The sequence below is a fragment of the Zophobas morio genome, unplaced genomic scaffold (genome assembly GCF_036711695.1).
Source record: "Zophobas morio isolate AGI-343-1 ecotype UQ-CSIRO unplaced genomic scaffold, CSIRO_AGI_Zmor_V1 ptg000005l, whole genome shotgun sequence".
Lineage (NCBI taxonomy): Eukaryota > Metazoa > Arthropoda > Insecta > Coleoptera > Tenebrionidae > Zophobas > Zophobas morio.
Window position 1 is genome coordinate 5,511,505 of NW_026972110.1, and position 23,210 is coordinate 5,534,714.

The 23,210-nt window shown below is 34.1% G+C and overlaps 1 protein-coding gene and 1 long non-coding RNA gene across 6 annotated transcripts in view; both read right to left on the reverse strand.

The window, feature by feature from the left end:
• The window catches only part of LOC135122480 (uncharacterized protein), a 311,894-nt gene that overhangs the window by 47,585 nt on the left and 241,099 nt on the right, over positions 1 to 23,210 (reverse strand). For all 5 annotated transcript variants that reach the window (XM_064046674.1, XM_064046673.1, XM_064046671.1 and 2 more), the window contains one exon: positions 18,647 to 18,940. In XM_064046674.1, coding sequence (XP_063902744.1) covers positions 18,647 to 18,940 — 294 coding nt within the window. The remainder of the gene's footprint in view (positions 1 to 18,646; positions 18,941 to 23,210) is intronic.
• LOC135146387 (uncharacterized) lies at positions 7,918 to 9,313 on the reverse strand. The gene is made up of 3 exons (XR_010283801.1): positions 9,106 to 9,313; positions 8,748 to 8,802; positions 7,918 to 8,690 (listed from the first exon to the last, which is right to left on the reverse strand). It is a non-coding gene; the product is annotated as an uncharacterized LOC135146387 (long non-coding RNA).

Consider the following 23,210-nt stretch of genomic DNA (forward strand, 5'->3'; position numbering starts at 1 on the left):
AAACGACAAGTTGTCTTCAGTGATGTTTAGAGTTTGAAGAATATTGGGCAGATGGTCTTTATCAGCATTTTCTTGGTCTTTGGCTGATGCACTATTTTCTTCACATCCAAAAATAATAATATTATTCTTACGCTTATCACGTTCTGCAACTTCCTGAATTACTTTTTCTGTATCCAATAACGAAACAGATGGGTTTATAGAAACCTGCCGTTCTTCTGAGTTATTTTTGATGTCAGCAATTTGGGCGGTAAGTTCATCACGTAGTTTTACGATATTTGCATTAAACTCAGCTTGCAATGATGTAATTAATGATTTTATATTCTTAAACTGATGAATACTGCCACTACAATCATTACAAACTATTTTGAGGGAGCGTGATTTGGCACGAGTCATTTTTATGTCGCTTTCAGATAATCCAGTACATGACAAATGAAGTGTCCCTTGGCAGCAATCACAAGGAACACTTGTTTTGGAAGTCCCGATAGGGGCATTGCAATTTAAACAGCTACTCATTATAAATATAGTTGATAAATATATAATATGTTATTATGATATGATATAAGGATAAAGGAAAAAACAAGAACAAGAACAGGGATACACAAGTTTCACACCCAGGGGCCTTTCAGGATGACTTTTAATAACACAAATAGGTAGGCCACGGTCAAGGTGACAGATATAAAGGCAAAGAAGGAAACGAGTCTTATCCGATGTACAAAAACAATTAGGTACTATCAGCTGTTTTAGTAATTCAAGTTATTTGAGTTCAGTTTCCAGTAATTTAATCCACAAGACTAGTACATAAAGATAATGTACCTGGAGAATACAATAAGGGCTTTCCACTGATACCAATTTCAATAATTACGTTTGTGTATCCCACTCAATAATTCACAATTAAACGCAATTAAACGCAGAACATGCACATGCACGGACACTTTCAACGATTTATCGTAAGCATGGTAAATTTATAATCAAAATATATTCTGTTTATCCCCTCCAAGAAATTGATGACGTCATCTCAAAATTTTGCCGTATAAATCCTGAGTCTATACTTGTGACTTATCACTGAATTTATATTTTTTAGAACTATTTATCCCGGGTGAAAAATTAATGAGTGGATAAACTTATTTTATGAGAATTTTTTAGGAATGGATCACTCAATTTTCCCGAAAATTTGGCAATACAATACCGTTATCATTTGCATTTATTGAAATTGATATATCTGTCTTTGCAAAAATGTTGATGACGTCATCGCAAAATTTTGTAAAGGATAACTCATTTGAAATATACCTGTAGGACACTTCTTTACATTTACGTTAACACTACATACATATATTTATTTTAATTTCTAGTTCTCATAAAAAAAATAAAATTCTCAAAATCAAATTTAATAATTTTTTGAAAGAGCTGGATATGTTCTTGTACTTCAGGGGCGAGAGAAGTTCTGTCGAAATAACCTTCGACCATTTTTTTTTAATGTAACGTTTATACGTTAAAATAAAGAGAAGAACGAATTATTAAACTAGAAATAATTTTGAATCTGCAAAGCCGAATGCTTTCAAATTTTGCAGACGTATGAAAATTATCGTCAGCATGGTAATTTTTAATTAAAATAGAAGAGCCTGTTCTGCTGCCATTTTCCAATAGCTAAGGGTTTTCTTCATATAATATTGTTGGGGTTATCAATTTTTCAGTGGGGGAAACAGTTTTAGTACATACAGTGTAACAGAAATATATAACAGTATTGTTTTCCCAGAATCTCGTGAAAATTAGATAAATCATTTTTGATTTCACGTTCATTCTTTTTTTGAAAACAATTCTAAAGAAGAGTGGATTGGAAAAGAACATGTATACAGTGTTAGTCACTAAGCTCTACTTGATTTCTCATTAAGTATTAAAAATATTAAAAACTTAAAGACTAAAGTATAGTTCTTTGAGGCGTACCACATTATTTAGTTTATTTTTTATGGAATACCCTATACATGTCTATATATTCTGATGGACCTCTTCTTAGGCTTTATAAGCACAGTGCACAGTTTATTTTTGCAATTCCGAAGCGACATCTTCACGTTATTCAAATTTTCTTGAATTTTTTAGCAATGGAAAAGTTTAGAAAAGATATTGCAATAGAGTTATTTTTAAAATCTGTGTTACAATAATATGTGAAGAGATAAGTAAAGGTACTCGCTTTGTTGTTGTATAAATAAAACTGAACCTCAATATACAGAGTGTATATAGAAACATTTACACATACCGATATAATGAAACAAAGAAAAAAATTAAAGTAAGATATAGTACTTCATCAAATTAAAAATGAGCCCCTATTTTCTTGAAAATAGATAATGCGCCCGGCGATATTTAATAATGATAAAATAATAATTAAAATTTGCGTTCCCGTGGCGCAGGGATTGGAGGGTGCTATTGACGCCGAAAAGAATCGAGGAATTTTTATGACTTTGTTTATCTAGTTGAAACCTCAAGAAACTCCAGATGTGTTGTTTACAACTTGTCACGTACTTAACAATGACACTTAGTGATTTCGAAAAACTGCACAACAAAAATGTGTCAGTCGTGCAGAGCTGTTACCATTTTATTTAATGTGTTTGCGTGACGAATAATTAGAGCACAACTTCTTGTGCCCTTGTACCTAATTTCAGTTGATTTGTACAACTGGTTCTCAAGATATTTGACCGTTTCCATACATATGTATAAAGGTTATCAGAAAACAAACATTTTTTATATGTTTTTAAAGAAGCAGAATTCGTTGGACTGTACTTCAAGGGCGAGGGAAGTTTTGTCGAAGTAACCTTGGACCAATTTTTTTTAGATCTAATAAGGTATCATGGACGCTTAGCGATTCACCCTGTATATACCTTACTACATATTTTACGTGACATATTTCCTCAAAGTAAATTTTGATTAGATATTATTGTTGTGTTCATGTTCAAATCGTATACACAATTAAATTTGCAGTTTCTAACATATTTAAGTCGCAAAATTTTGTTGAGCAGTTCTAAAATTTTTCCAGAAATATACGTGTATGGCTTAGAAATAAGGATGAACAATAAACCACTTAAACAGAAGCATACTATTTTACACATTTTAAATAGGATTTACTGTATACAGGGTAATCCTAAAGTTCACCTAAGGTTACACTACATATAATTTATCCAGGACTTTAGCAGATTACTTGTTTAATAATATCACCAGTAGACATAGGCAGATGACAAACAAACAGACACACGGAAACCGGAAATTTACTTCTTCATTTTATAAACACGAAACTTCGAAAAAACATGAAATTAGCTTACGCTCGGGAACAAAACATTCTTAATTGATTCTACTAATTTCTTTTCTTCTTCGACGATAACTAAAAGAATGTTTTTTGATTTATGTTTATTTGTCTGCGAACTGTCACAGAAAAATGTTTGTACAATTCTTAAAATGTATCTCAGAAATTGTAAATTTTTGTAGGAGACTTATTAGTCTTTTAATGTACGAAAATTGAGGACGTCTCAGCGGATTTCTGAATAGATCTTTATTGGAAATTACATACGTACTCTTGATTACATTGAAGAGGAAATCAGGTTCGATACTAATAACATGGGACCTGGTTTTATTTATTTTAGGGAGAGAAAGAATGTGCACTTTTTTATGTCGCGCTTTAGGGTGCACGGAAACCTGAAACCGACCCTGCATAACTGAAAATAATAAAATCAATCGAATGCTGTGATATTGGAACATACTTTTATAAGGTTTTGTTTTAGTTATTCCTCAGTTTGATTAGAAACTGAGTAGCAAATCAGTGACATTTACACATTAAGCGGTCAACGTTTTAAGCATAAAGGAGAAATTCATCATAAAGGTTAGCTTTATGTAGTGTTTACTTCAGCAAGGTCATTATAATGTTGTGGTTGTTTTTATTTGCCTTTAGCAACAACGGGTATAACAAGGTTTGAAAATGGGAATTAAAATTGAGTACTCGTGGTGGTATTATTATAATGTGTTTACGGTTATGTAGCACTTGTAGCGTGCGTAAATTTATTGAAGATATAAGTTAACATTTTCCGATTAAAAAGCACCGAGCAGGCAACGTTCGATATTTTCTGTTTAAACTATAACAGAACCAATTGCAATTAACAGAAAATTAGGGACAGTGCAAGTTTTGCATTCTTGATGAAGTGTATAAAATCAAAAAGTACTAAATTATTTAATAAAATTAAATAAATGATTTTATATGTTTACTTTTATAAGTTAAAGGAACTGAAGAAATTTACAGAAAATATATCTTTTTCGCAGGTTGAAGGTTTTGCTCTACACAGAAAAAAATTAATAACATGTATTTGAAAAATAACTTTCTGAAACGATGTCAGCTGTTTTTCAGTGAGAATAAACATATTCACTTTGAAAGGTATCCACAGCCGATGTAACATGACATAAACGTTACTGTGTTTTCTGAATTTCAGGGAAATTGGATGAGCCATGCTTGAAACAATCGATAAACCGAATCGGTTCGTATGGTAGCTTATTTAAAATATCCTGCGTATGCATAGATAAGATTTGTTGAATAATTTTTTGGGATAATGTCATTAGTTTTCCGCAGGAAAAGATTTAATAAATTTTAAAGTTAGATCAATATTAAATCTTTAATGTCGAAATATATTTATTCAGATTTGTGTTACGTAAGAGTCTTTACCTTTTGTAATATCAGTAAGTCGTTTTACTTTAATAATCAATTAATTAATTACGGTAATTATGGAAAAACTTAAGCAAATGATGAACATTTGTGACAAGCGACGAGTGATAATAATCAATTATCATTAAGCACTACAAGTACCATCTTTTATAATCAACTTATAGTTAATCAATAGTTTTGATTAAGAAAATCAATCAGTTCTTGAACAAATTGCATAAGCACTCATATTTGCGTTTAATTCAAAATTAAAAAAGTGAGCTTTAGGAAACAATGGCAAACACTTTTTATGCACTCATTTTTGTTGCGACAGCGTAATAAAGATTTTCTTTCAATAATAAGTTTTATTGAAAAACTTTCTTTGCAGTTTCCTGATTTGTTTTATTTTATGAAATTGCGTCTTGTGCTGATTTAAAAATCAATCCCTCTGAAACTTTGTCGCACGTAATTAAACCTACTATTAACATAAAATAACACAATACCCTGTTGTGTTTAGGTAATTAGAGTAATAAGCGGTTTACCCGGAACACGGTAGAGTATTCTCTACGGTCCCATCAGAAATTCATCTTGGCACAATAGAAGTTATAGCAGAAGTGGAAGTTTATGTTTGTACCCCCATAAATAAAAACGACTATTGACAGCAGTGAATTCTCTGATAAGGCACAAATTAAATATAAATCGAATTAGTTTGTGGTGATTGTTTCTTATTGATAATGTATATATTTATATAATATCAGAAATGAGTAAATATTTCTTCATTAATCTTAGTGAAATTATTCTCTTCTCCAAAAAAAAGCTGGAGTTTGAAAAGTGGCGTGACAGTGGCTGGTTGCATTGTTCGCAGTGTCCCCTAAACTGGCAGTTCACAACATCAGATTCAATCATAGAAGAGTTCGAGGCAATCTTGCCTTATCAAATTTGAGAAGCGGGTGCTCACCCAATTTGTCCGTAAGAAAACCCTGAATCCTTCTGTACTAGTAACCTATAACTACAAACCCATAAATCCTTCGTTCCTCTATCGCAAGATTTTGCTATACAGCAAAAACTTATCTCCGGCAGTGGCGATATCAGTTGGCGCTTGCCACACAAGCAGGCCGTCCTCAATCATAATGAGATATCTCAGAACTAACTGCATCGGATAGTACACACTTCACTTAATTTTTCTTAATATGGCATCTCCTGAGTACAGGGGAAGGCCCCCACGCTCACCTATTGTTCAAAACACATTCCCGAGTAAAGAACAGGCCATAATTACTAACGCTATAGAAGAAACTAAACTGGGTGATTATGTTACTGCTCTGGCCAACATCGTTGATCCCAAAACTATTCTTTTTGCCTCCCGTATGTCCAACAATCGTATATGTATCTACTTTTCGAGCACAAACATTGTTGATGATCTTGTCGCCAATCATTCAAATATTAAAATCAACGACCAAACCTTAAATATTCGGCGCTTAATAACTCCGACTCGCCGCATAATACTCTCTAATGTCTGCCCCTCCATACCCCATGAACTTTTGGAAAACTCTGTGGAACGGCTGGGCTTTAAATTAATGTCTCGTATGGCCTTCTTAAGGGCAGGCATCCCGGGCGATCAGTTTGCTCACATTTTAAGCTTCAGAAGACATGTTTATGTCAGTACGAATGATACAGTAGAGCTTCCATCATCCATACTCATTAACTTCGATGAGACGACTTACCGAATATTCACATCGTATGACGAATTGGTTTGCTTCTCCTGTAAAGTTGCTGGGCACATAGCTAACACATGTCCTAATAACATCCCCCAAGAAACAGCTACCTCGGTTGTCCCAGAAAATTCGCAAGAAGGGCAGATGTCAAGTAACGCAGGCTCTGTCGAAAGTCCGCTCAACCCTCCTAGTCTAGCAAAGGATCCCCTGCCAGCATTAAATACCCTTGCACCTGCTACCTCTGTCTTCCAAAGAATTATGGACACCAGTGATGCAGTTAACACTGTCCCTCAGCCTCCTAACAAACGGGCAGCTGACTCTTTATCTTGGTCGCCAGTGGAAGATATTTCTAGTCCACCTTTCCAAGGCCTCAATGCATCCCAATTAAATACTGCTCCAGAATTTTTAAAACCCACAAGGCCAGCTCAACAGTCCAAAAAAATCAAGAAAAGTTTATCTTCTGATAGTCTAACTTCAGATAATGGAAATTTGAGCAAAATAGCTGAACATCTTCAACCATTGAAACCAATTATGCAAGAGAATCCAGACCAATTCATTTTATCCTACGATCAACTTCAAATCTTTTTGGAAAATGTAACCGGCTCCGCAGACCCAATAGCAGTAGCTAAAGAATTTACTCAAGACATAGCAAAACTAATAGATATGCTTTACCAACTATATCCACATCTGACAAATCGTACGATGAAAACCCGTTTCACTAAGATTCGGAAGAAATTAAACCCACTAGTTAATCCCTCAGATGATGACGGCGAAGCAACCGATTCATCCCAGACATTTTAAGTTTCTCATAGCCCATTCATATTACAATGGAATTTAAACGGGTTTTATACCCGCCTTCCTCAATTGCAAGTTTTAATGTCTGAATGTCGTCCTTCTATCATGTGCTTACAGGAAACTAATTTTAAAAACAACCATTACTACTGCCATAAAGAATATACTTGTTTTTATAAAAACAGATTGCTGAGTTCTATAGCTAGTGGTGGAGTGGCTATATACGTAGATTCTTCCTATCAGGCAATGCAAATTCCACTACAAACTCGTCTTGAGGCGATTGCGATTGAAGTGACACTCAAGCAGTCATTCTCAATCTGTAACATATATTTGTCACCTTCAACGACATTTTCTCTCGAGGAATTAGAAAATATTTATCAGCAACTACCCCACCCGTGCATCATTGTAGGAGACTTCAATGCACATAACATTCTCTGGGGTTCTATCACAACATCTTCAAAAGGCACAATAGTTGAGGACTTCCTTGGCTCCACCAACATGGTCCTTTTAAATACTGGACAGGCCACTAGAATCAACATAGCTACAGGCACTACGTCGGCCTTAGATCTAGCATTTTGTGACCCCTCTTTGGCTCATATATTCAGTTGGAGCCCTTACTCATATCTATATGGAAGTGATCACTTGCCAATTAAGTTGGACCTGCTCTCACAACCTTCAAATCCGAATATTGCAGTTGGTCAGTTTAAGTCTAGATGGAATCTCCTGAGGGCTAATTGGAATGAATATCAAGCTGAAATCGATCAAAATTTAGGGTCGTTAAATACTAACATGAGTCCAGAGAGTGTTCTATCTCAACTCAATCACCTTATAGTCAGTGCCGCTCATAACCATATTGGAAAGACCAAATTAATACCAAGAAAAACTGTCCCTTGGTGGAACGTAGAATGTGCAGAAGCATTGCGAAAAAGCAAAAGAGCCTTCAATGTTTGGAAACGTAAAAAATCACAAGACTCTTTTATTGAATTCAAAAAACTCCGTGCACAAACACGTCTTATCATCAAAAGAGCCAAACAAAACTCCTGGATGAGCTTTGTTTCCACCCTTCACAGCAATACTCCTACCAAGGTAGTATGGGACAGAATTAAACGTATTAAGGGTAATACTTATCAACCGGGTCCTGCGCAGATAATTTCTCACGGTTCTGTTATTGATGACAATCAAGGCATAGCAAATCTTCTTGCACAAAAATTCGAGACGGCCTCAAGCAATGCAAACTGCACCCCCGCCTTTTTATCCCACAAAAACCAAGTGGAATCGTCTTTTGCGCCCCCCCAAATCGATTCAGTCCACCCACTCAACAATATTTTTTCCCTGGAAGAACTAGAGAATGCACTTCAAGCTTGTCCCAATTCTGCTGCAGGTCCAGATGACATACCTTTCATCTTTCTCCAAAATCTTCCTTGCACCGGAAAAGTTATCCTCCTAAATCTTTACAACGACATCTGGACTGGCCATTCCTTTCCTGAGCTCTGGTCAGAAGCTATTATTATTCCAATCTTAAAACCCAACAAACCTAAATTCGATGTTAACTCATACCGGCCCATTTCTCTTACTTGCACAATGTGTAAACTCATGGAGAAAATGATAAACCGGAGACTTGTATGGTATCTAGAAAAGGAACATCTTTTAAACATCCATCAAAGTGGCTTTAGAAAGCTTCGTTCCACAGCCGACAACATTATTAATCTCGAATCTGAAATTCGCGAAGCTTTCGCTAATAGACACAAAGTTCTGGCTGTTTTTTTTTGACATTGAAAAAGCCTATGATATGACTTGGCGGCATAAAATCTTAGACCAACTTCTTCGATGGGAACTCACTGGAAACATTTATTTTTTTTGTTTTTAACTTCTTACACAACCGTACTTTTTCAGTAAGGGTAAACAACACGTTATCGAGAAAAAAGAACTTACAAAACGGCATCCCTCAGGGCTCCGTCCTTAGTGTGACTCTCTTTCTCATAGCAATCAATGATATTCTCAAGGATGTAAACCACCCTGTAAAAGGTGGCCTCTTTGCTGACGATCTCATCCTCTACATAAAAGGAAAGGAACTCCAATCAATAACCAGTCTACTCCAAAGAGCCATACACACTGTCCAGGCCTGGTCCGAAAATAACGGAGTTCGATTTTCAGCCGAAAAAACGAAATGTGTCTGTTTCTCGCAGAAAAGCGGGCAATTACCTCCACCCCTCCAGCTTCAGGGAATAAATCTTGACTATGTTCCTCAAGCCAAGTTCCTAGGAGTGGTTTTTGATCAGCACCTCTCATGGAAACCGCATATAGATCACTTAAAGGCTACCTGTCTAAAAATTGTAGACCTTCTGAAAGTCCTCTCTCATCCTATTTGGGGAGCCGACACCCAAATCCTCCTTCGTATCTACAGAACATTACTACGACCCAAACTTGATTATGGAGCAGTGGCCTACTCAGCATGCAGTCCCAGGCTCCTTACACCTCTAATCACTCTTCAGAATTCTGCATTACGAATAGCCCTTGGGGCCTTCCGCACAAGCCCAGTTATCAGCCTCTATAGCATAGCAAAGGAACCGCCTCTTCTTTTCCGTTTCAAGTACCTTCAGTTATCCTTCGCAGCTAATACCTCTAGAAATCCCAGCAATCCTGTCCTCCAGCATGTATTTACCGATCGCCTGACTATACTATTTGATCGCAAACGACACCTAATCCCACCCATCTCAATTCGCCTTCAACAAGATCTGGTAACTCTCGGAATACCGTCCTTCCCCGCTATTCTTCCATACGAGTTCGCTACACCCCCGCCCTGGCTAATTCCATCTCTTCGACCAGACACCACTCTCCTCCAGTTCACCAAAACTAATACACCCGCTTCAGTGATCCAGACAGAATTTCATACCTTACAAGCAACCTGCTCAGATTCGACTTTTCTATACACGGACGCTTCGAAATCAGTCACAGGCGTCGTCGGTTCAGCCGTCGTTGGGCCTTCCGTACGCCGACTATTACGGCTACCATCTCCAGCTAGTGTGTTCACGGGCGAACTCTACGCTCTCCTCCAAGCCTGCAAGATTATCACCACGATGAGCGCCTCTAAATACTGCATTTGTACCGACTCTTTAGCCAGTCTAAGCGCACTGCGAAATATTTATTCAACCAATCCGTTGATCATGCAAATTTTTGAAGTGTGGACCATGCTCTCCAATAGCGGCAAAACCGTCCGTTTCATCTTTGTTCCATCTCACACTGGCATATCGGGAAACGAAGAAGCTGACAGGGCTGCTAAAGAAGCAGTCGAATCGGAATCTGCCGCAGAAATTTTGTTAGTCCCAGCACCTGACGCCAAAAGTTTATTTAAACAGGCTATCATTCAAAAGTGGCAAACAGACTGGACCTCTACGCCTACAGCATTGCAGCAGATTAAGCCAGAAGTTAACTGTATACTTCCACTTCCGCCAGATCGTCGTGATCAAGTCGTTTTAACGCGGTTGCGATTAGGACACACTCGGCTCATCCATGGATACCTGCTCAACCGCACCTCCCCAGCTACTTGCCAGCAATGCGGATGCCGTCAAACTGTCCAGCATCTCATCTGCGATTGTCCCCACTGGCAAACCCAACGCAACCATTTCCAAATATCACCCAACCTCGCCGAAGCGCTAGGAAGTACCATCCCGAACGTGGTCAACATCCTTCTGTTCCTTAAACATATTAAGCTGTTTGAATGCATATAGAAGGATTTTTCTTTTTACTAAGTGTGTTTTCCCTACCATGTAAGGTTGCTAATGACCTAGCTGTCGATGCGACCAAATGTACAAATAAAAAAAAAAAAAAAAAAAAAAAAAGCTGCATAAAATGTAATCGTTACATTATGGTCATTTAACTGAACGCAATTTTACTCTGTCCATCGTAATAGGAATTCCCCATGCTTTTTAAAATGCATGACACAACGCACTTTGCAGGGACAGAAATTGCAGAATAAACGTCTTTTATGAAATTAATATGTCATGGAAGTTTATTTGACCCTTTAAATCATTTAAACTGGTAAAAAGTGAAAAAAACACCACATTTCCGTTTCATTATTTCGCTGAACATACTATAAAAGCTTAAAATATCTCATTTCATGAATACTTCTTGCGGTGTACGATTTATTCAACTAAATTTTCTATAGTGGGTGCAGGCATTTCCCCCACAATGTACTGTGGTATACTTATTTAAGACATCTGCTTCAGATTAGAAATTTGATTGATTTGGTGATTTACCTTAATATATCAATAAAGAAACGCACAATATAAGAAAATATACGGAAAACCTCGTAACGCTAATTCTCTTACATTATATGGTTTATTTGGTTATTTAAACGAGCAAAACCTAGTTATCCTTATTTCCGTTCTCAGTTTCATTCCTTCGAAAAGGGAGCAGTAAATAGAATGTTTTTTTTATTAGATTGACGAATGCAATTATTTCCGAATGAAAATTCTCAGTTAAGCGGCGCTTGTATGATTTTCGTCTAGTAGTATTAAACTTTTAAGATTAGCCTTTATTTCTTAATTCCAATTTTTAAAAGATTTATTATTATCATATCCAAGATGTGAATGTAGCTAAAGAAGCTATGTTTTGCTATAACTTTTTACTTGTGTGGTTCTTACATAAGGTTAGATTCATAATTTGACAAGTGAAGTCTCAAAAATCGATTAAGAAATTTGTTTGAACAATTTCGACATTGGAACTTTTAATTAATAAAACAGCATAGAAAATAAAGTGAAAAAGTAAGTTGTTCACTTTAAAACATTCAGTTTAAAAGGAAAAACTTTACAGGCATTGATTAATTCCGGATTTTTAAATTTCGCAGATTTTACCCGCTACATTGGCATTCATTGGTCTTTGGCTAGCCTGAGTGCAACTGTCATAGTGCCATGCGTCTGCAGACGTCCAGCTAATAGAAATGGTGTCTTTTGACACTCTTGACAGATACAATTACAACAAAGTCCCTACAGTTATTACTAATACTTATTATAGGAACTTTGCAGTTACAAAGCTAACATTTAGGAAATTTTGTTTCATAAATTTACATCAACAGGTGGTGGATATTTAATTAACAAATAGACTTCAGCTGCCATAGAATATGTGCAGAATATTGTATTATAAATATCAAGATGGATATAAGTTTCATCTGTTTAGCTTGTGTTACAATAAAATATTAACTTTTTTAAAAGATTTTAAGTTTTTTTCATTTTTTAATTTTGAGGTAATTTTGAATGATATTATTTCAGTGACATTTGATATTTAAAGTGACATGTTAAAAATTTCAATTGGAGCATTTCTAATTTTAGACATGTCAAAGCTTTAGTATAGAGAGATTGACAAAAAAAATAGTCAAAGTTGTCTTAGATTAAAATACTTAATTATTTATTAAATTTCTAGTTAGCAGTATTAAAGTTTAAAGTTAAATATCCAACTATTTTTAGAACGTAAAAGGAATGAAACGGAATTAACAATAAACGAAACTTTGATTTACAATGGTGTTGAAAACGTTGTCCATCGTTTTCCAGACATAAGCGGACACGTCTCATTTCCAGTTCTTGAATTCTTCAGGTACGACAAACAGGAAAAATCGAGTTAAGTATGGAGACCCGCTTGACCATAAATTCGTATTAATTATCATTCTGTTATTGTAACATTTGTTGAAAAAATTTAAGGTGTGATTTGCTGTATGAGCAGTTGTATTGTCCTGTTGAAAGAATTCATAGTGTAGTTCTTCTTTATCTAGCTGTTCTACAAATGGTGTAAGAATTTCATTGACATATAAGTGAGAAAAAAAAGTTATATACGTCTTCTTGAAATAGTCACATAAAGACCAAATTTAATTAATTATCAGTGAAAAAGATGTCTAAAATTTCGTCGTTGTTGAGACTGTTCAAAAATCAATTATAATAATAATTTAATAATTTATGCGAGGCTGAAAGACGTTTGGTAGAATTTGGTGATACAGCTGAACTTTATAGAGAAATATTTTCAAGTTCTTTTTTAAAATGAATTGTCGATCCGTATGATAATTGTTGACTGAATTGATGTGGACGGAGTTTCTTCCATAATGTTTCTTACACTTTACATTAAAATTGGGCAATATTAATTTTTTTTGTTTGACATTTAGCTGTTGATAAAAATAAGCAAGGCACACGTTTTACTAAATAAAAGTTAATATTTATTAAGGATCTTTTGCAGAAGACATTGCAAAGTAGAAATGAAAAATAATGGTAGTGAATCTCCTAGTATATGTATTAATTTGAACTTTAAATATTAAAAGTAAGGTTTGTATCAGAAAATTCTATATAGCTTTTAATATCCTTAGTATTACACTGTGAAATGCGTGATGAATCCCCAAAAACGTAATTGTAGATGGCGCCACATAAAGGCTGGATTATTTATTTATTTAACATAGGGAATGTATGACGAGCTGACATGGAATATATGCTTTGGTGTATTTTAGAAGCTGTTTTGAAGTGGTTAGTGCCATTTTACTGTGTTTTCAGTCATGGTGATGGCGCTTTTGTGTAAGCAAAGGGTAAACAATTTAATGAATTAATAATGACGTTATGAGATTATGTTTATAGATTGTTTTCAAATTAGAAATTTATTATTAACAACCGTCTATTTTATTTTAACATAGCTAAAATTGTACAAATGGATGAAATATGAGCAGAATTTGGTGATGGCAAATGCGCCTGTTTCGGCAGGTATGGATACTGCAGATACCAACGTAAAGTAATTTTATTATTGTTCCTATTCTCAAATTTTTCATTAAAGTGGTGATACTTTAAGAGCTTAACACTTCTGAAGAATTTGTAGTGGCAATGCATTGCAAGAAGTTGGAAAACCGTGTCTGTGTAACAAACTACATTGGATATACACGCACAGGTTTTAATTCTTACTATAAAATTCTCCAATAAGAAACCAAGTATAAGTTCGTATTACTCTGTAGGCTGATAGAAAATGTTGATAGGGCCACGGTTCCTTAAAAACGAAGGAAAGAAGAAATCAAGAGCGTACAAAACTATTGAGGAAAGTCACAAAAAGCACAGAAATCAGAAACATTAAAGAACGCAGTGCTATAACATATAAAAAGTAAAAAAATCTCACACAAATGTAACAACAATACAACGGGAAAAGTTGCTATATGTGGCCATATTGTCTGCTGCTGGAATACAATGCTGACTGCATTTTAATGGAGGACAAACAGTATTTAAATTATGACTTCTGTGTGCTTGTGGGACCACAATAGCAGCAACAAAAATGGACGTTTCCAATTCAGAGGGTTATTTGAATTGAAAATGGTGATGTAGAATTTTTTGCCTGGCACGCAATATGCCAATGTGATGAAACAATCAGACTCTATTTTCTTTTTTTTTTATTTCATGCAGGAGCTATTAACATAGAGTCGTGTTTCAATGAATATTTATAAAAAGGATTTTTATTACTTGTAAGCTAGAGGCTTCCTGTATATTTTTATTTGGATTCAGTAACATTTCATTACATAAAATATGTCTAAACTATATTTCTGCATACCTGCTTGAGCGTTTATGGGAAATTGATCAAAATGGAATAAAAGAGATGCTAATTGTACCAAAAACCGTTGAAGATTTTAAAAAGTTGTCACTGTAGCTGTGACAATAACATACGGGATAAATCCTACATGTTTAAAAATAGTAAATGTTATCTCCATATGTATGTATATTAAGTAAACATGGAATGTTTTAGTAAAGGTATTTTTTTTTTGTTTTCGTTACTTTAAATTGTTTCAACTTGAATGTCGTGTCAAACTTTTCGGCACAAGATTTGTTACAATGAAAAACAATTTTTCTTTCTAGGCTTTTCAAATGTGAAGTTCTCTTTCATAAATATTTCCAAAGACACATCTATTACGATTACATTTCGACAAAATTTTGTTGGAACAAGTGTCTGTTTTTTTATAACAAAAGTTGACAATTTTAGAGCAAAACTAAACGAACCATATCACTGGAAATTGGAGAGCTCTTTTTCTTTTTTCTCGGTAAGTGGTTAGCGTGGTGTCTGAGACTGAAACTGATCTGAAAAACTGTGGAACCCTTTTACTCCCTGAGCGTATGTTAAGGAAATAATGTAATCGAGTCCATCGTGCGACTGGTTACTTTCATGATTTCTCGACGTTTTGTGACCCCTAGACTACGAAAAAATAGGTTTCCCGTTTCCGTCTGTCCTAGTGCTTTATGAAGCCGCCTTGATTTTTATGACAATTACTTTATAAAGATATTTTTCATGTAGCTGACATTTTGCTTATGTATCAACCTTGTCATCGAATTGTGTAGACGACGGATTGTCGGAGAAATCGAAGTTAAGGATGTACTGGTAATATGTTTTTTTCATTTGTTATCTGTTTTAAATAGGTATATTTGGCTTTGTCATTGTGTGGATTCCACCGTATTTCTACTTTGCAATGATATTTGAGAGGTAACTTTTCGATGTTTCAATTTTCGTGTTTTCAGGGTTGCTGCAACTGACATAAGTTTTCTGAAATATTGGTCTCTAATGATTTACGTGAAGTTACATTGTGTAAAGATAAGTACGTAAACAACTGCAAATTGTAAACCTAACGCGATGGCAATGTAAAGTGCCTAACAATTAACTGAGATTATATGAGCTTGATTATTAAAGATAAAATAAAAGTATTTACTGCAGTCGTTGGAACAGCATCTCCTGCGTAACATTAACGAGAAACCAGTAACCTATTTGAAAGAACAAACATTCATTATCGGACACATCCTTAAGCAAACTCAATAATACATTCGAAAGTAAAGAAAGTGAAATTAACGTAGTTTACACAGCCTCTAAAAAGTGAAGAAAAAAGAATGAAGGACGGATTTCAGGAATTGTATCCAATTGTATAGCTTTATCAGGAGAATATTAACGGCAAAAATATACGAAATAAAGTCGATAAATCTTCTTTTGGTGCACCCGAACAAAAATTATAATTGTATGTGGGTAGATTTCATAAATCAACCATAGTTGCGAAAGTCACGCAACATAAGGAAAAATGGTAAATAATTTTATTTATGTCATGAAATTGGATTCGAAAAGCTCCAACAAGTCTTTCCCTATTAGTATTGATCATGACCATTTTGGAGTCATTATGATTCATCTCAATAGCCAAGTGGAGCATCATTAAATATTTTCGTTTTTTCGTGAACGAAAATAATTAATAGAGAAAAAATAATTAGAAGTCTTTGGCGTTAATATGAAACAATAACTTGGATAATTACACCGGCGAGTTCATCTAAAAAATACACACCTCGTTAATTGAAGGAGTTATTAATTAAGGTTAAGTCATTGCGACAACCTTTTTTATAAACTTTCAGAATATTTGAAATATGTCTTGAAAATGGTGAAAATCAGTGTTTCTGTGTTTCTGAACTTGACTTGCGTTTGATGTAAGGATTCACCGTTTCCTTAATTTTACTGTTGTCAGCATCTACTTGGAGTCAACTTCTGTTGACCTACAGACCAATCTATTTTTGTAAGTGATCCCTCAAATAGGCTTTTTATTATAAATGTAACCAGAATTATATGTACTAATTCGAGTAAAACGATTTCTTTCAACTTTAATATTACATTAATATTAATCTTAAAGTAAATTTGATTATGATGAAAATATTTTAGTACTGATAATACCACCTGACAAGTTTGAATTTATAATAGTCACAATATAAAAAACGTAAAACAAAGTAAAAAACGATTTAAGCAATGCCACATGTACATCATAACTATTTTTCAAGTATATCTTGCTACTTTGGGACATAAATTTTCGTGACAGTGGTTATTGTTGAGCTTGGTTGTAACCAATCGTAGGATTTGGTAGCAGTTTCTTACAATTTTCTTGTCAAAAAATATACCAAAAAGTATGTCACTTATGAAATCCAGAAAAAATAAATTTTGGGTGGACGTGTGGACGTTGAAGGAGTGTGAGGGATTCCACCAACACTAAACTTAGCCCTCCCCATTTGGATCCATTTTGCCCCCTTGTCGTGTACTGTGTGTGGGTGGGTGTTTTGTGTAGGCTTTGTTATTGCATTAGTTGGCGTGTAATGCAACGCTGTTGATTTACGTTATCGTAACAACATGGGCGTAGGTTATTTTATTTATGATGTTTTACACATAAGGGCTTGCCGAAGGCCCTTCCACCGGAATCCACAGTTTTACGTCAATTTTAACTTAAACAATTTAGAAGTAATACTTCTTGAAAAATACCTACTCATTCAGCGCCTGTCAATTTTAAAAGGGACAATAGATTGAAATTATTTTTTGTATTCAGTGATGTTTTTGTCATTTTTCCATAATAGAGTGTGTATTACTGTTTTGTTATGTAATTTTCATGTTTATTTTTCTGAATAATTTCTTAGCCCAACATTTTTAATTACAACAGCTGAGCGACTGACGTATTTGAAAATATACTCGATATTGAATATGACCATATGATTTTTTTCTACTTTGTCTCCTTCGAAATTAAAGTTAACGAAAACACCTTCCATTTTATGAATCTAACGAAAAGAGTTAAAGTGTAACTACTTTCAAATGAAGCGTTTAAATTAAATTTTCTTTAATTTTTCTATTTGTTCAAAAGAGATAAAAGTAATTGATTAATAACCTTCTCTATCAATTTTTGTCAGTTTATACTTAAGAGACTTATAGTAGCTTAGTCTTACAATATCTAAGTATAAACTTAGTTATTTAGTAAATAAATAACTGACTGATTAGTTTATATAGTTTTTGTAGAAATGTTTCATTCTGAATATTCGATTTCGAAATAATGTGGATCTAACTGTAATTGTTCGCGACATGCATAGTTAACAGGGGGACTAGAGAAAAACATACGGTATTTTGAAAAGCTTCCATTCAAAATGATTAGATTTTATCTTTTTGCTGCTTAAACTAGTGATTAACACAAAACTATTAAAAGAACGAAAAAACGTACACTTATTCTGATTATACAAAAAAAAAAAAAAAAATTGAGTGAGTAGAATTCAAAAAAGGAAGTCATTTCAATCCAATCTAATTTAAATGTTAATAAATCCCATCATTTTCAAGATTAAATTAAAGTGATGGGTAAAGCCATTACCGTTTTAGAGAGACATTTCAGTAGAAACCTGTTCTAAGTTTAGTTGTAGAAAGGAGAAACCTCAAGACATAAACATAAAATGAAAATTATGTTACAACTTTTAAGTATGCATGCACGAAGGAGTTAAACTTTGCAAATTCCTAAATAACATCAAGTAGGGGTTAGTCAATAATCATCACTGTCGTCGTTGTTTTGAAAGTTTGGGAGTCTGTGAATATAATGCTAAACAGATTTACCCACTTTTGATAGATTACTACGTTAGATGAAATATTGAGATATACTGTAGTATAAAATCACCACATGAACGGATCTTATTTTTTATGCATTTACCTTTTCTGCAGATGTAATCCCCGGGGGAGAACAGGACCGGCCTCAACCTCAGCACTAATTCGCAAAGGAATCCGGCTTCCGTGTTCTGAAAAATCTCCACACGCTTAAGTGTATCTAGATGAACGTTGATTGCTATTTCAGCTTTAAGCTTATCTGGAAGACACGATACGGCTCTTTCTTCATCTGAACACTTTTGGGTGAGCCATAGATAATCAAACCATTTAATCACTTTCACCTGTAAATGGTTTGGTACTCTGCGCATTCTCATATACGTTTTCACACCATCCAGTTTCGCTGTAACAAAACAACATGTAATTAACAACCATATTTTACTTTCTGATTCATGCTGGGGATGTAAGCAAAGCAGGGGACTATCCTGAGTATTAATATTAGTTGCAAAATTACTTGATTTTCTCAAGCTTATAAGATCTAAAGAGGTATAAAAATGCAAACATCAGACAAAGCTGGATTGAATTCAAACGATACAAGAGAGCTATAGTCATAAAGGATTATTGGAAGACTGTGGTGTTGGCTTTAGTAAATTAAAATAATATTGATTTTTACAGTGGAGCTATATTGTATTGCATTAATGTAGTAATTTACTGAAACATGAATTTGTTATCATATGAATTTGCAATTCAAATGCGAAACAGCAGTTTTAAGATTATCAAAAACTCCTAATTGTATACTGACAGATGGTGAAGAACTTGGAAAAGAGGGATGCATCGTAAAGCTTTGTTGTTCTCATAAATTAGTCGATCGATTTTCATTAGGTTGAATCCCATAAAGTACACATTCATCTCAAGGACCTTTTCAACAACAATGACAGTGGTATTACAGTGGCATTAACTTGTTAACTTGCTTGGATTCAAAGGCCCCTAATTCCGAAATTAGGGTAATAAAATTTTATAAATGTTTTTTTCAAATGTTTTGAAATAATTTCTAAAGAAACAGTGAATAAAATATTTTGTAAAAAGTTAATCATGCTATGTTAAATGAAATGCTATTAAAATTTATAGAATTACCTGGAATTTGGTTAATTGTAAACGGCTGACAACTAAGATACAGCTAAATATTTTTAAAACTGAAGAGATTAGAATTTTTGATTTGAAGTCAAACTTCAAAAAATTGGAAAGGTTAAGTACGTATTTTAAATCTTTGAAGATTTGGCATATGTGCATTTGCACATGTTTATACATGTGCCGATATTTACCAAATGTTGGTGGTTGACCGTCTGAACCTTTACGGTAGTTTTGTTGTTGTTGTACTGTAGAATCTCGGTTCAAATTGTATTAATAATAAATCGAATTTTTGTTTCTCCAACTTTAATAGGATTTGTCAAAAAAAATGTTTATGTAAGTTACCAAATGTTTATGCCATTAAAAAAAAAATGTTGATGACGTCATTGTACAAAAATGGCTGGTTTCAAAATATAAATTTATCCGTCAAAAACGTTAGTTTAAAAAATTAAATTCGAGAACTTTTCAAGATGGATGTAATTATGTATATGTAAATTTTCACTGCATAAAACCACGAAATATCTTCAACTAAAATCACACACTGTATTTTTAATAAATGAGTGTGCTGTGACTGTTGTTGCCAGCAGTAAAAGGTGTTTTAAACTTATGATAGAACTGCACTGTGGAAGCCAATTTAAAATTCAAAGACATAAAATATATGGGCGTTTGTTTGGCACAACAGCAAAACGAACAAACGATTCTGGAACAAATAATTCTGTCAAGTCCAACCTACACAAAAATACTCAGAAGAAAATTATGATAAAATTGGTCAGTGCAATGCCAGACGAATAACTCAGTAAAGTATTATAAAAAGTTAAAAAAAACTTGCATGCACCTCGTTTGTTGCAGTGATAAATTGACATAAGAACGACACATGAGAACATTTAATGCTTTAAAGTTGAACTAAAGTACTTAGTAGTTAAGCATGTTTGCCTGGGGGCTTCCGAGGTTATATGTAAGATTAGCTGCGACAGTTGCTGCATTTTGTGGTTAACTGTGGAAACTGAAGAGTTTAATTTTGTAAAGATTTTACTTGTGATGCGCTGCCAGCACTGCTAGAAAAATGTATTTTCTCGTGTTTTGTAGCGTTAATTTTCCACTTAACCCATTGATTATATGATGTATTTTCTACTCTAAAAGTTAAAGCATTTTTCATTTATTTTGATTTTGATTAAGATACTGTGCTTAGGCAAACTTTATATGAATTTCTATATGAAATAATATTATAAAATGCTAAAATCTTAAGCTAGTCCGCTAGAGTATAAACTGTAGAATTAATTATAGTACAGCGTCAGTACATACAAGGTGACTGCGAAATACATGCAAAAAAAAAAATGGGGAATAGCTCACAATATGATTATGTCACTGGGTAAAATTCACGGTCCTAAGTAGTAGCAGTGTCTAGAAAAAATTATTTGAAATTCAATGTAAATTGTTGTACGCGCCGCTGGACTGTTTTGTGACCTACATAATTACTACAATGAATGGAACAGAGCGAGTCGGTTAAAGAACCAAAAAAGTTACTTTATCAGGCACTTTTTTAATCGCAACGTGAAAAACACGAAAAGGGCCAGTTAGCATCGAGCGGTCGGTGAAATCGGTTTATGGTGCAGTTTTCCCATGCAGATTGTGTCGATATGGTAATGGGTGCATCAGTGGTACAGCATCTCCGAGATCATGGTACCTTCAACCTCAAACTCACGATCGTGGCCGTGATAGGACAGAAAGAAGAAGTTGGATTTTCACAGCTTGTAGTGCATCCTACATTAAAAGAATACGGCCACATCCATACCATGTTGACAAAGTGCACGGTTTGGAGTCCACTGATTGTTCACGTTGTGTAACTCACTTTTTGTCCGATGGAACTCCACGTAGTCGTCAACAAGTACGATTTCAAGAGACGGTTTTCGATAAATGTGTATCAGTTGGATGAAACAGTTCGTTTGTGGAAATCAACAGTGTCCAGAAATTATCGAAGAGTTTCAACAAGTGAAAGTGACACCCGCTACTCCGGTGTTTTTTTACCTATCAACAAACCTCTTGCGACGCTCTGACGCCTGTATTGCTAGTCAAGGACAACATTTTCAACATTTCTTGTAAAAAGGTAGTAGCATTCTAAGTTGCTCTTATTTCTGTTCCAATAAACAACGTAAAATCGTTGTGACAAGGACCAAACATCCGTCAGAATCAAAATTATCAAAAAACTTTCACACTGACCTTTAACGATGAATGAGTAAATGAATGAACGAATGATAAGCAGCAAAAAGTCGGTTTTACTTTTAATTGAAACTGAAAGTGTTTAGGTCGTTTTTATTCGAACGTTTTTCCAACTCTGTTTACAAGGTGGCTCAGTGCCTTCGTATCGAGGGTGGTTCATGGGGGTTTTGCCCCATTCGATTTTTAATTTCTTTTTTCTATATTTCGGCTCTACTAGGGTGGGGGATGCCGTGGTTAAAATATTTGCACTTATTTCGCAGTCACCCTGTATACTATGATCTATATAATCATAAGCTCATGACATATTTGAAGTCTAGTAGATCTATATTATATTGATTTTTAGTACAGTCGTTTTTTAATTTTTAGTGACATCAATCTAAACAATGTGAGTAATTAGATTGAAATTAACGAAGTAATAATGTTATTTGTTAATGATAATTATGATAACACTACTAGTAAGCGAACTTCAGTATTTGATTTAAATACACTTTTGGATATAAGAACTTGGACAAAGGTCAACACAAAATACGAATGTACCTGAAAAATAAAGTAGCCAACGCAGCAACAGGGTTACGCTCGTGCTCGCAAAGTAAACTAAATTATTTATGTATTCTTCTTATTATTTATTGACGACAAAATTTTGCTTTCCATCAGAGGGAAAATTTACACACATGAACTGTGTTTCTTTCCCTTGTTTTAGTGTACCGAATACGAAAATGTCACTTAGGAAAAGGATAGATTTATGTTCTATTTTTGTTTATTTTATTTATAGTAAACTTGCTGAAATGAAACGGAATTGAAATGGACAGAATAAAATAATTTTTTTACTAGATACTGCGGTTCTGTTAAAACTATTGTTTCTATTGTTCGTTTAACTTAATGATTTGTTTTTATACAATTAATAATATTTTTTAAAATTAAGCACAGGTTTAATTTTTTTATTAATATTTAAGACGAGTTGTAACTATGGAATAACGAAACAATAGTGCTTCAAATTCGCACATTCATAAGGTTTTAAAGCAGACTGCTTTCACATAAGTTCATTTTACGAACCGTCTAAAAAAGTAATGTATTCTTGTTAAAGATCTGTTAACTGAATAAAATTTATAACTTTCAGAAAGATATTCTTTGAACGTGCTAATTGGCAAACGTTCATTTATTGGTCTTTTAACCACACACGAAATATAATTCCGAAAATTAAACTTTCAATAAACGCTTCGTCGTTTATTAAACTGAGGCATTTAAATTTTCGTCTGGTGTTGGCGACTAAAATATCGATTTTCTGAATTCATCTGATAATAAATTGTTTGCTTTTTAATATTTCGGAA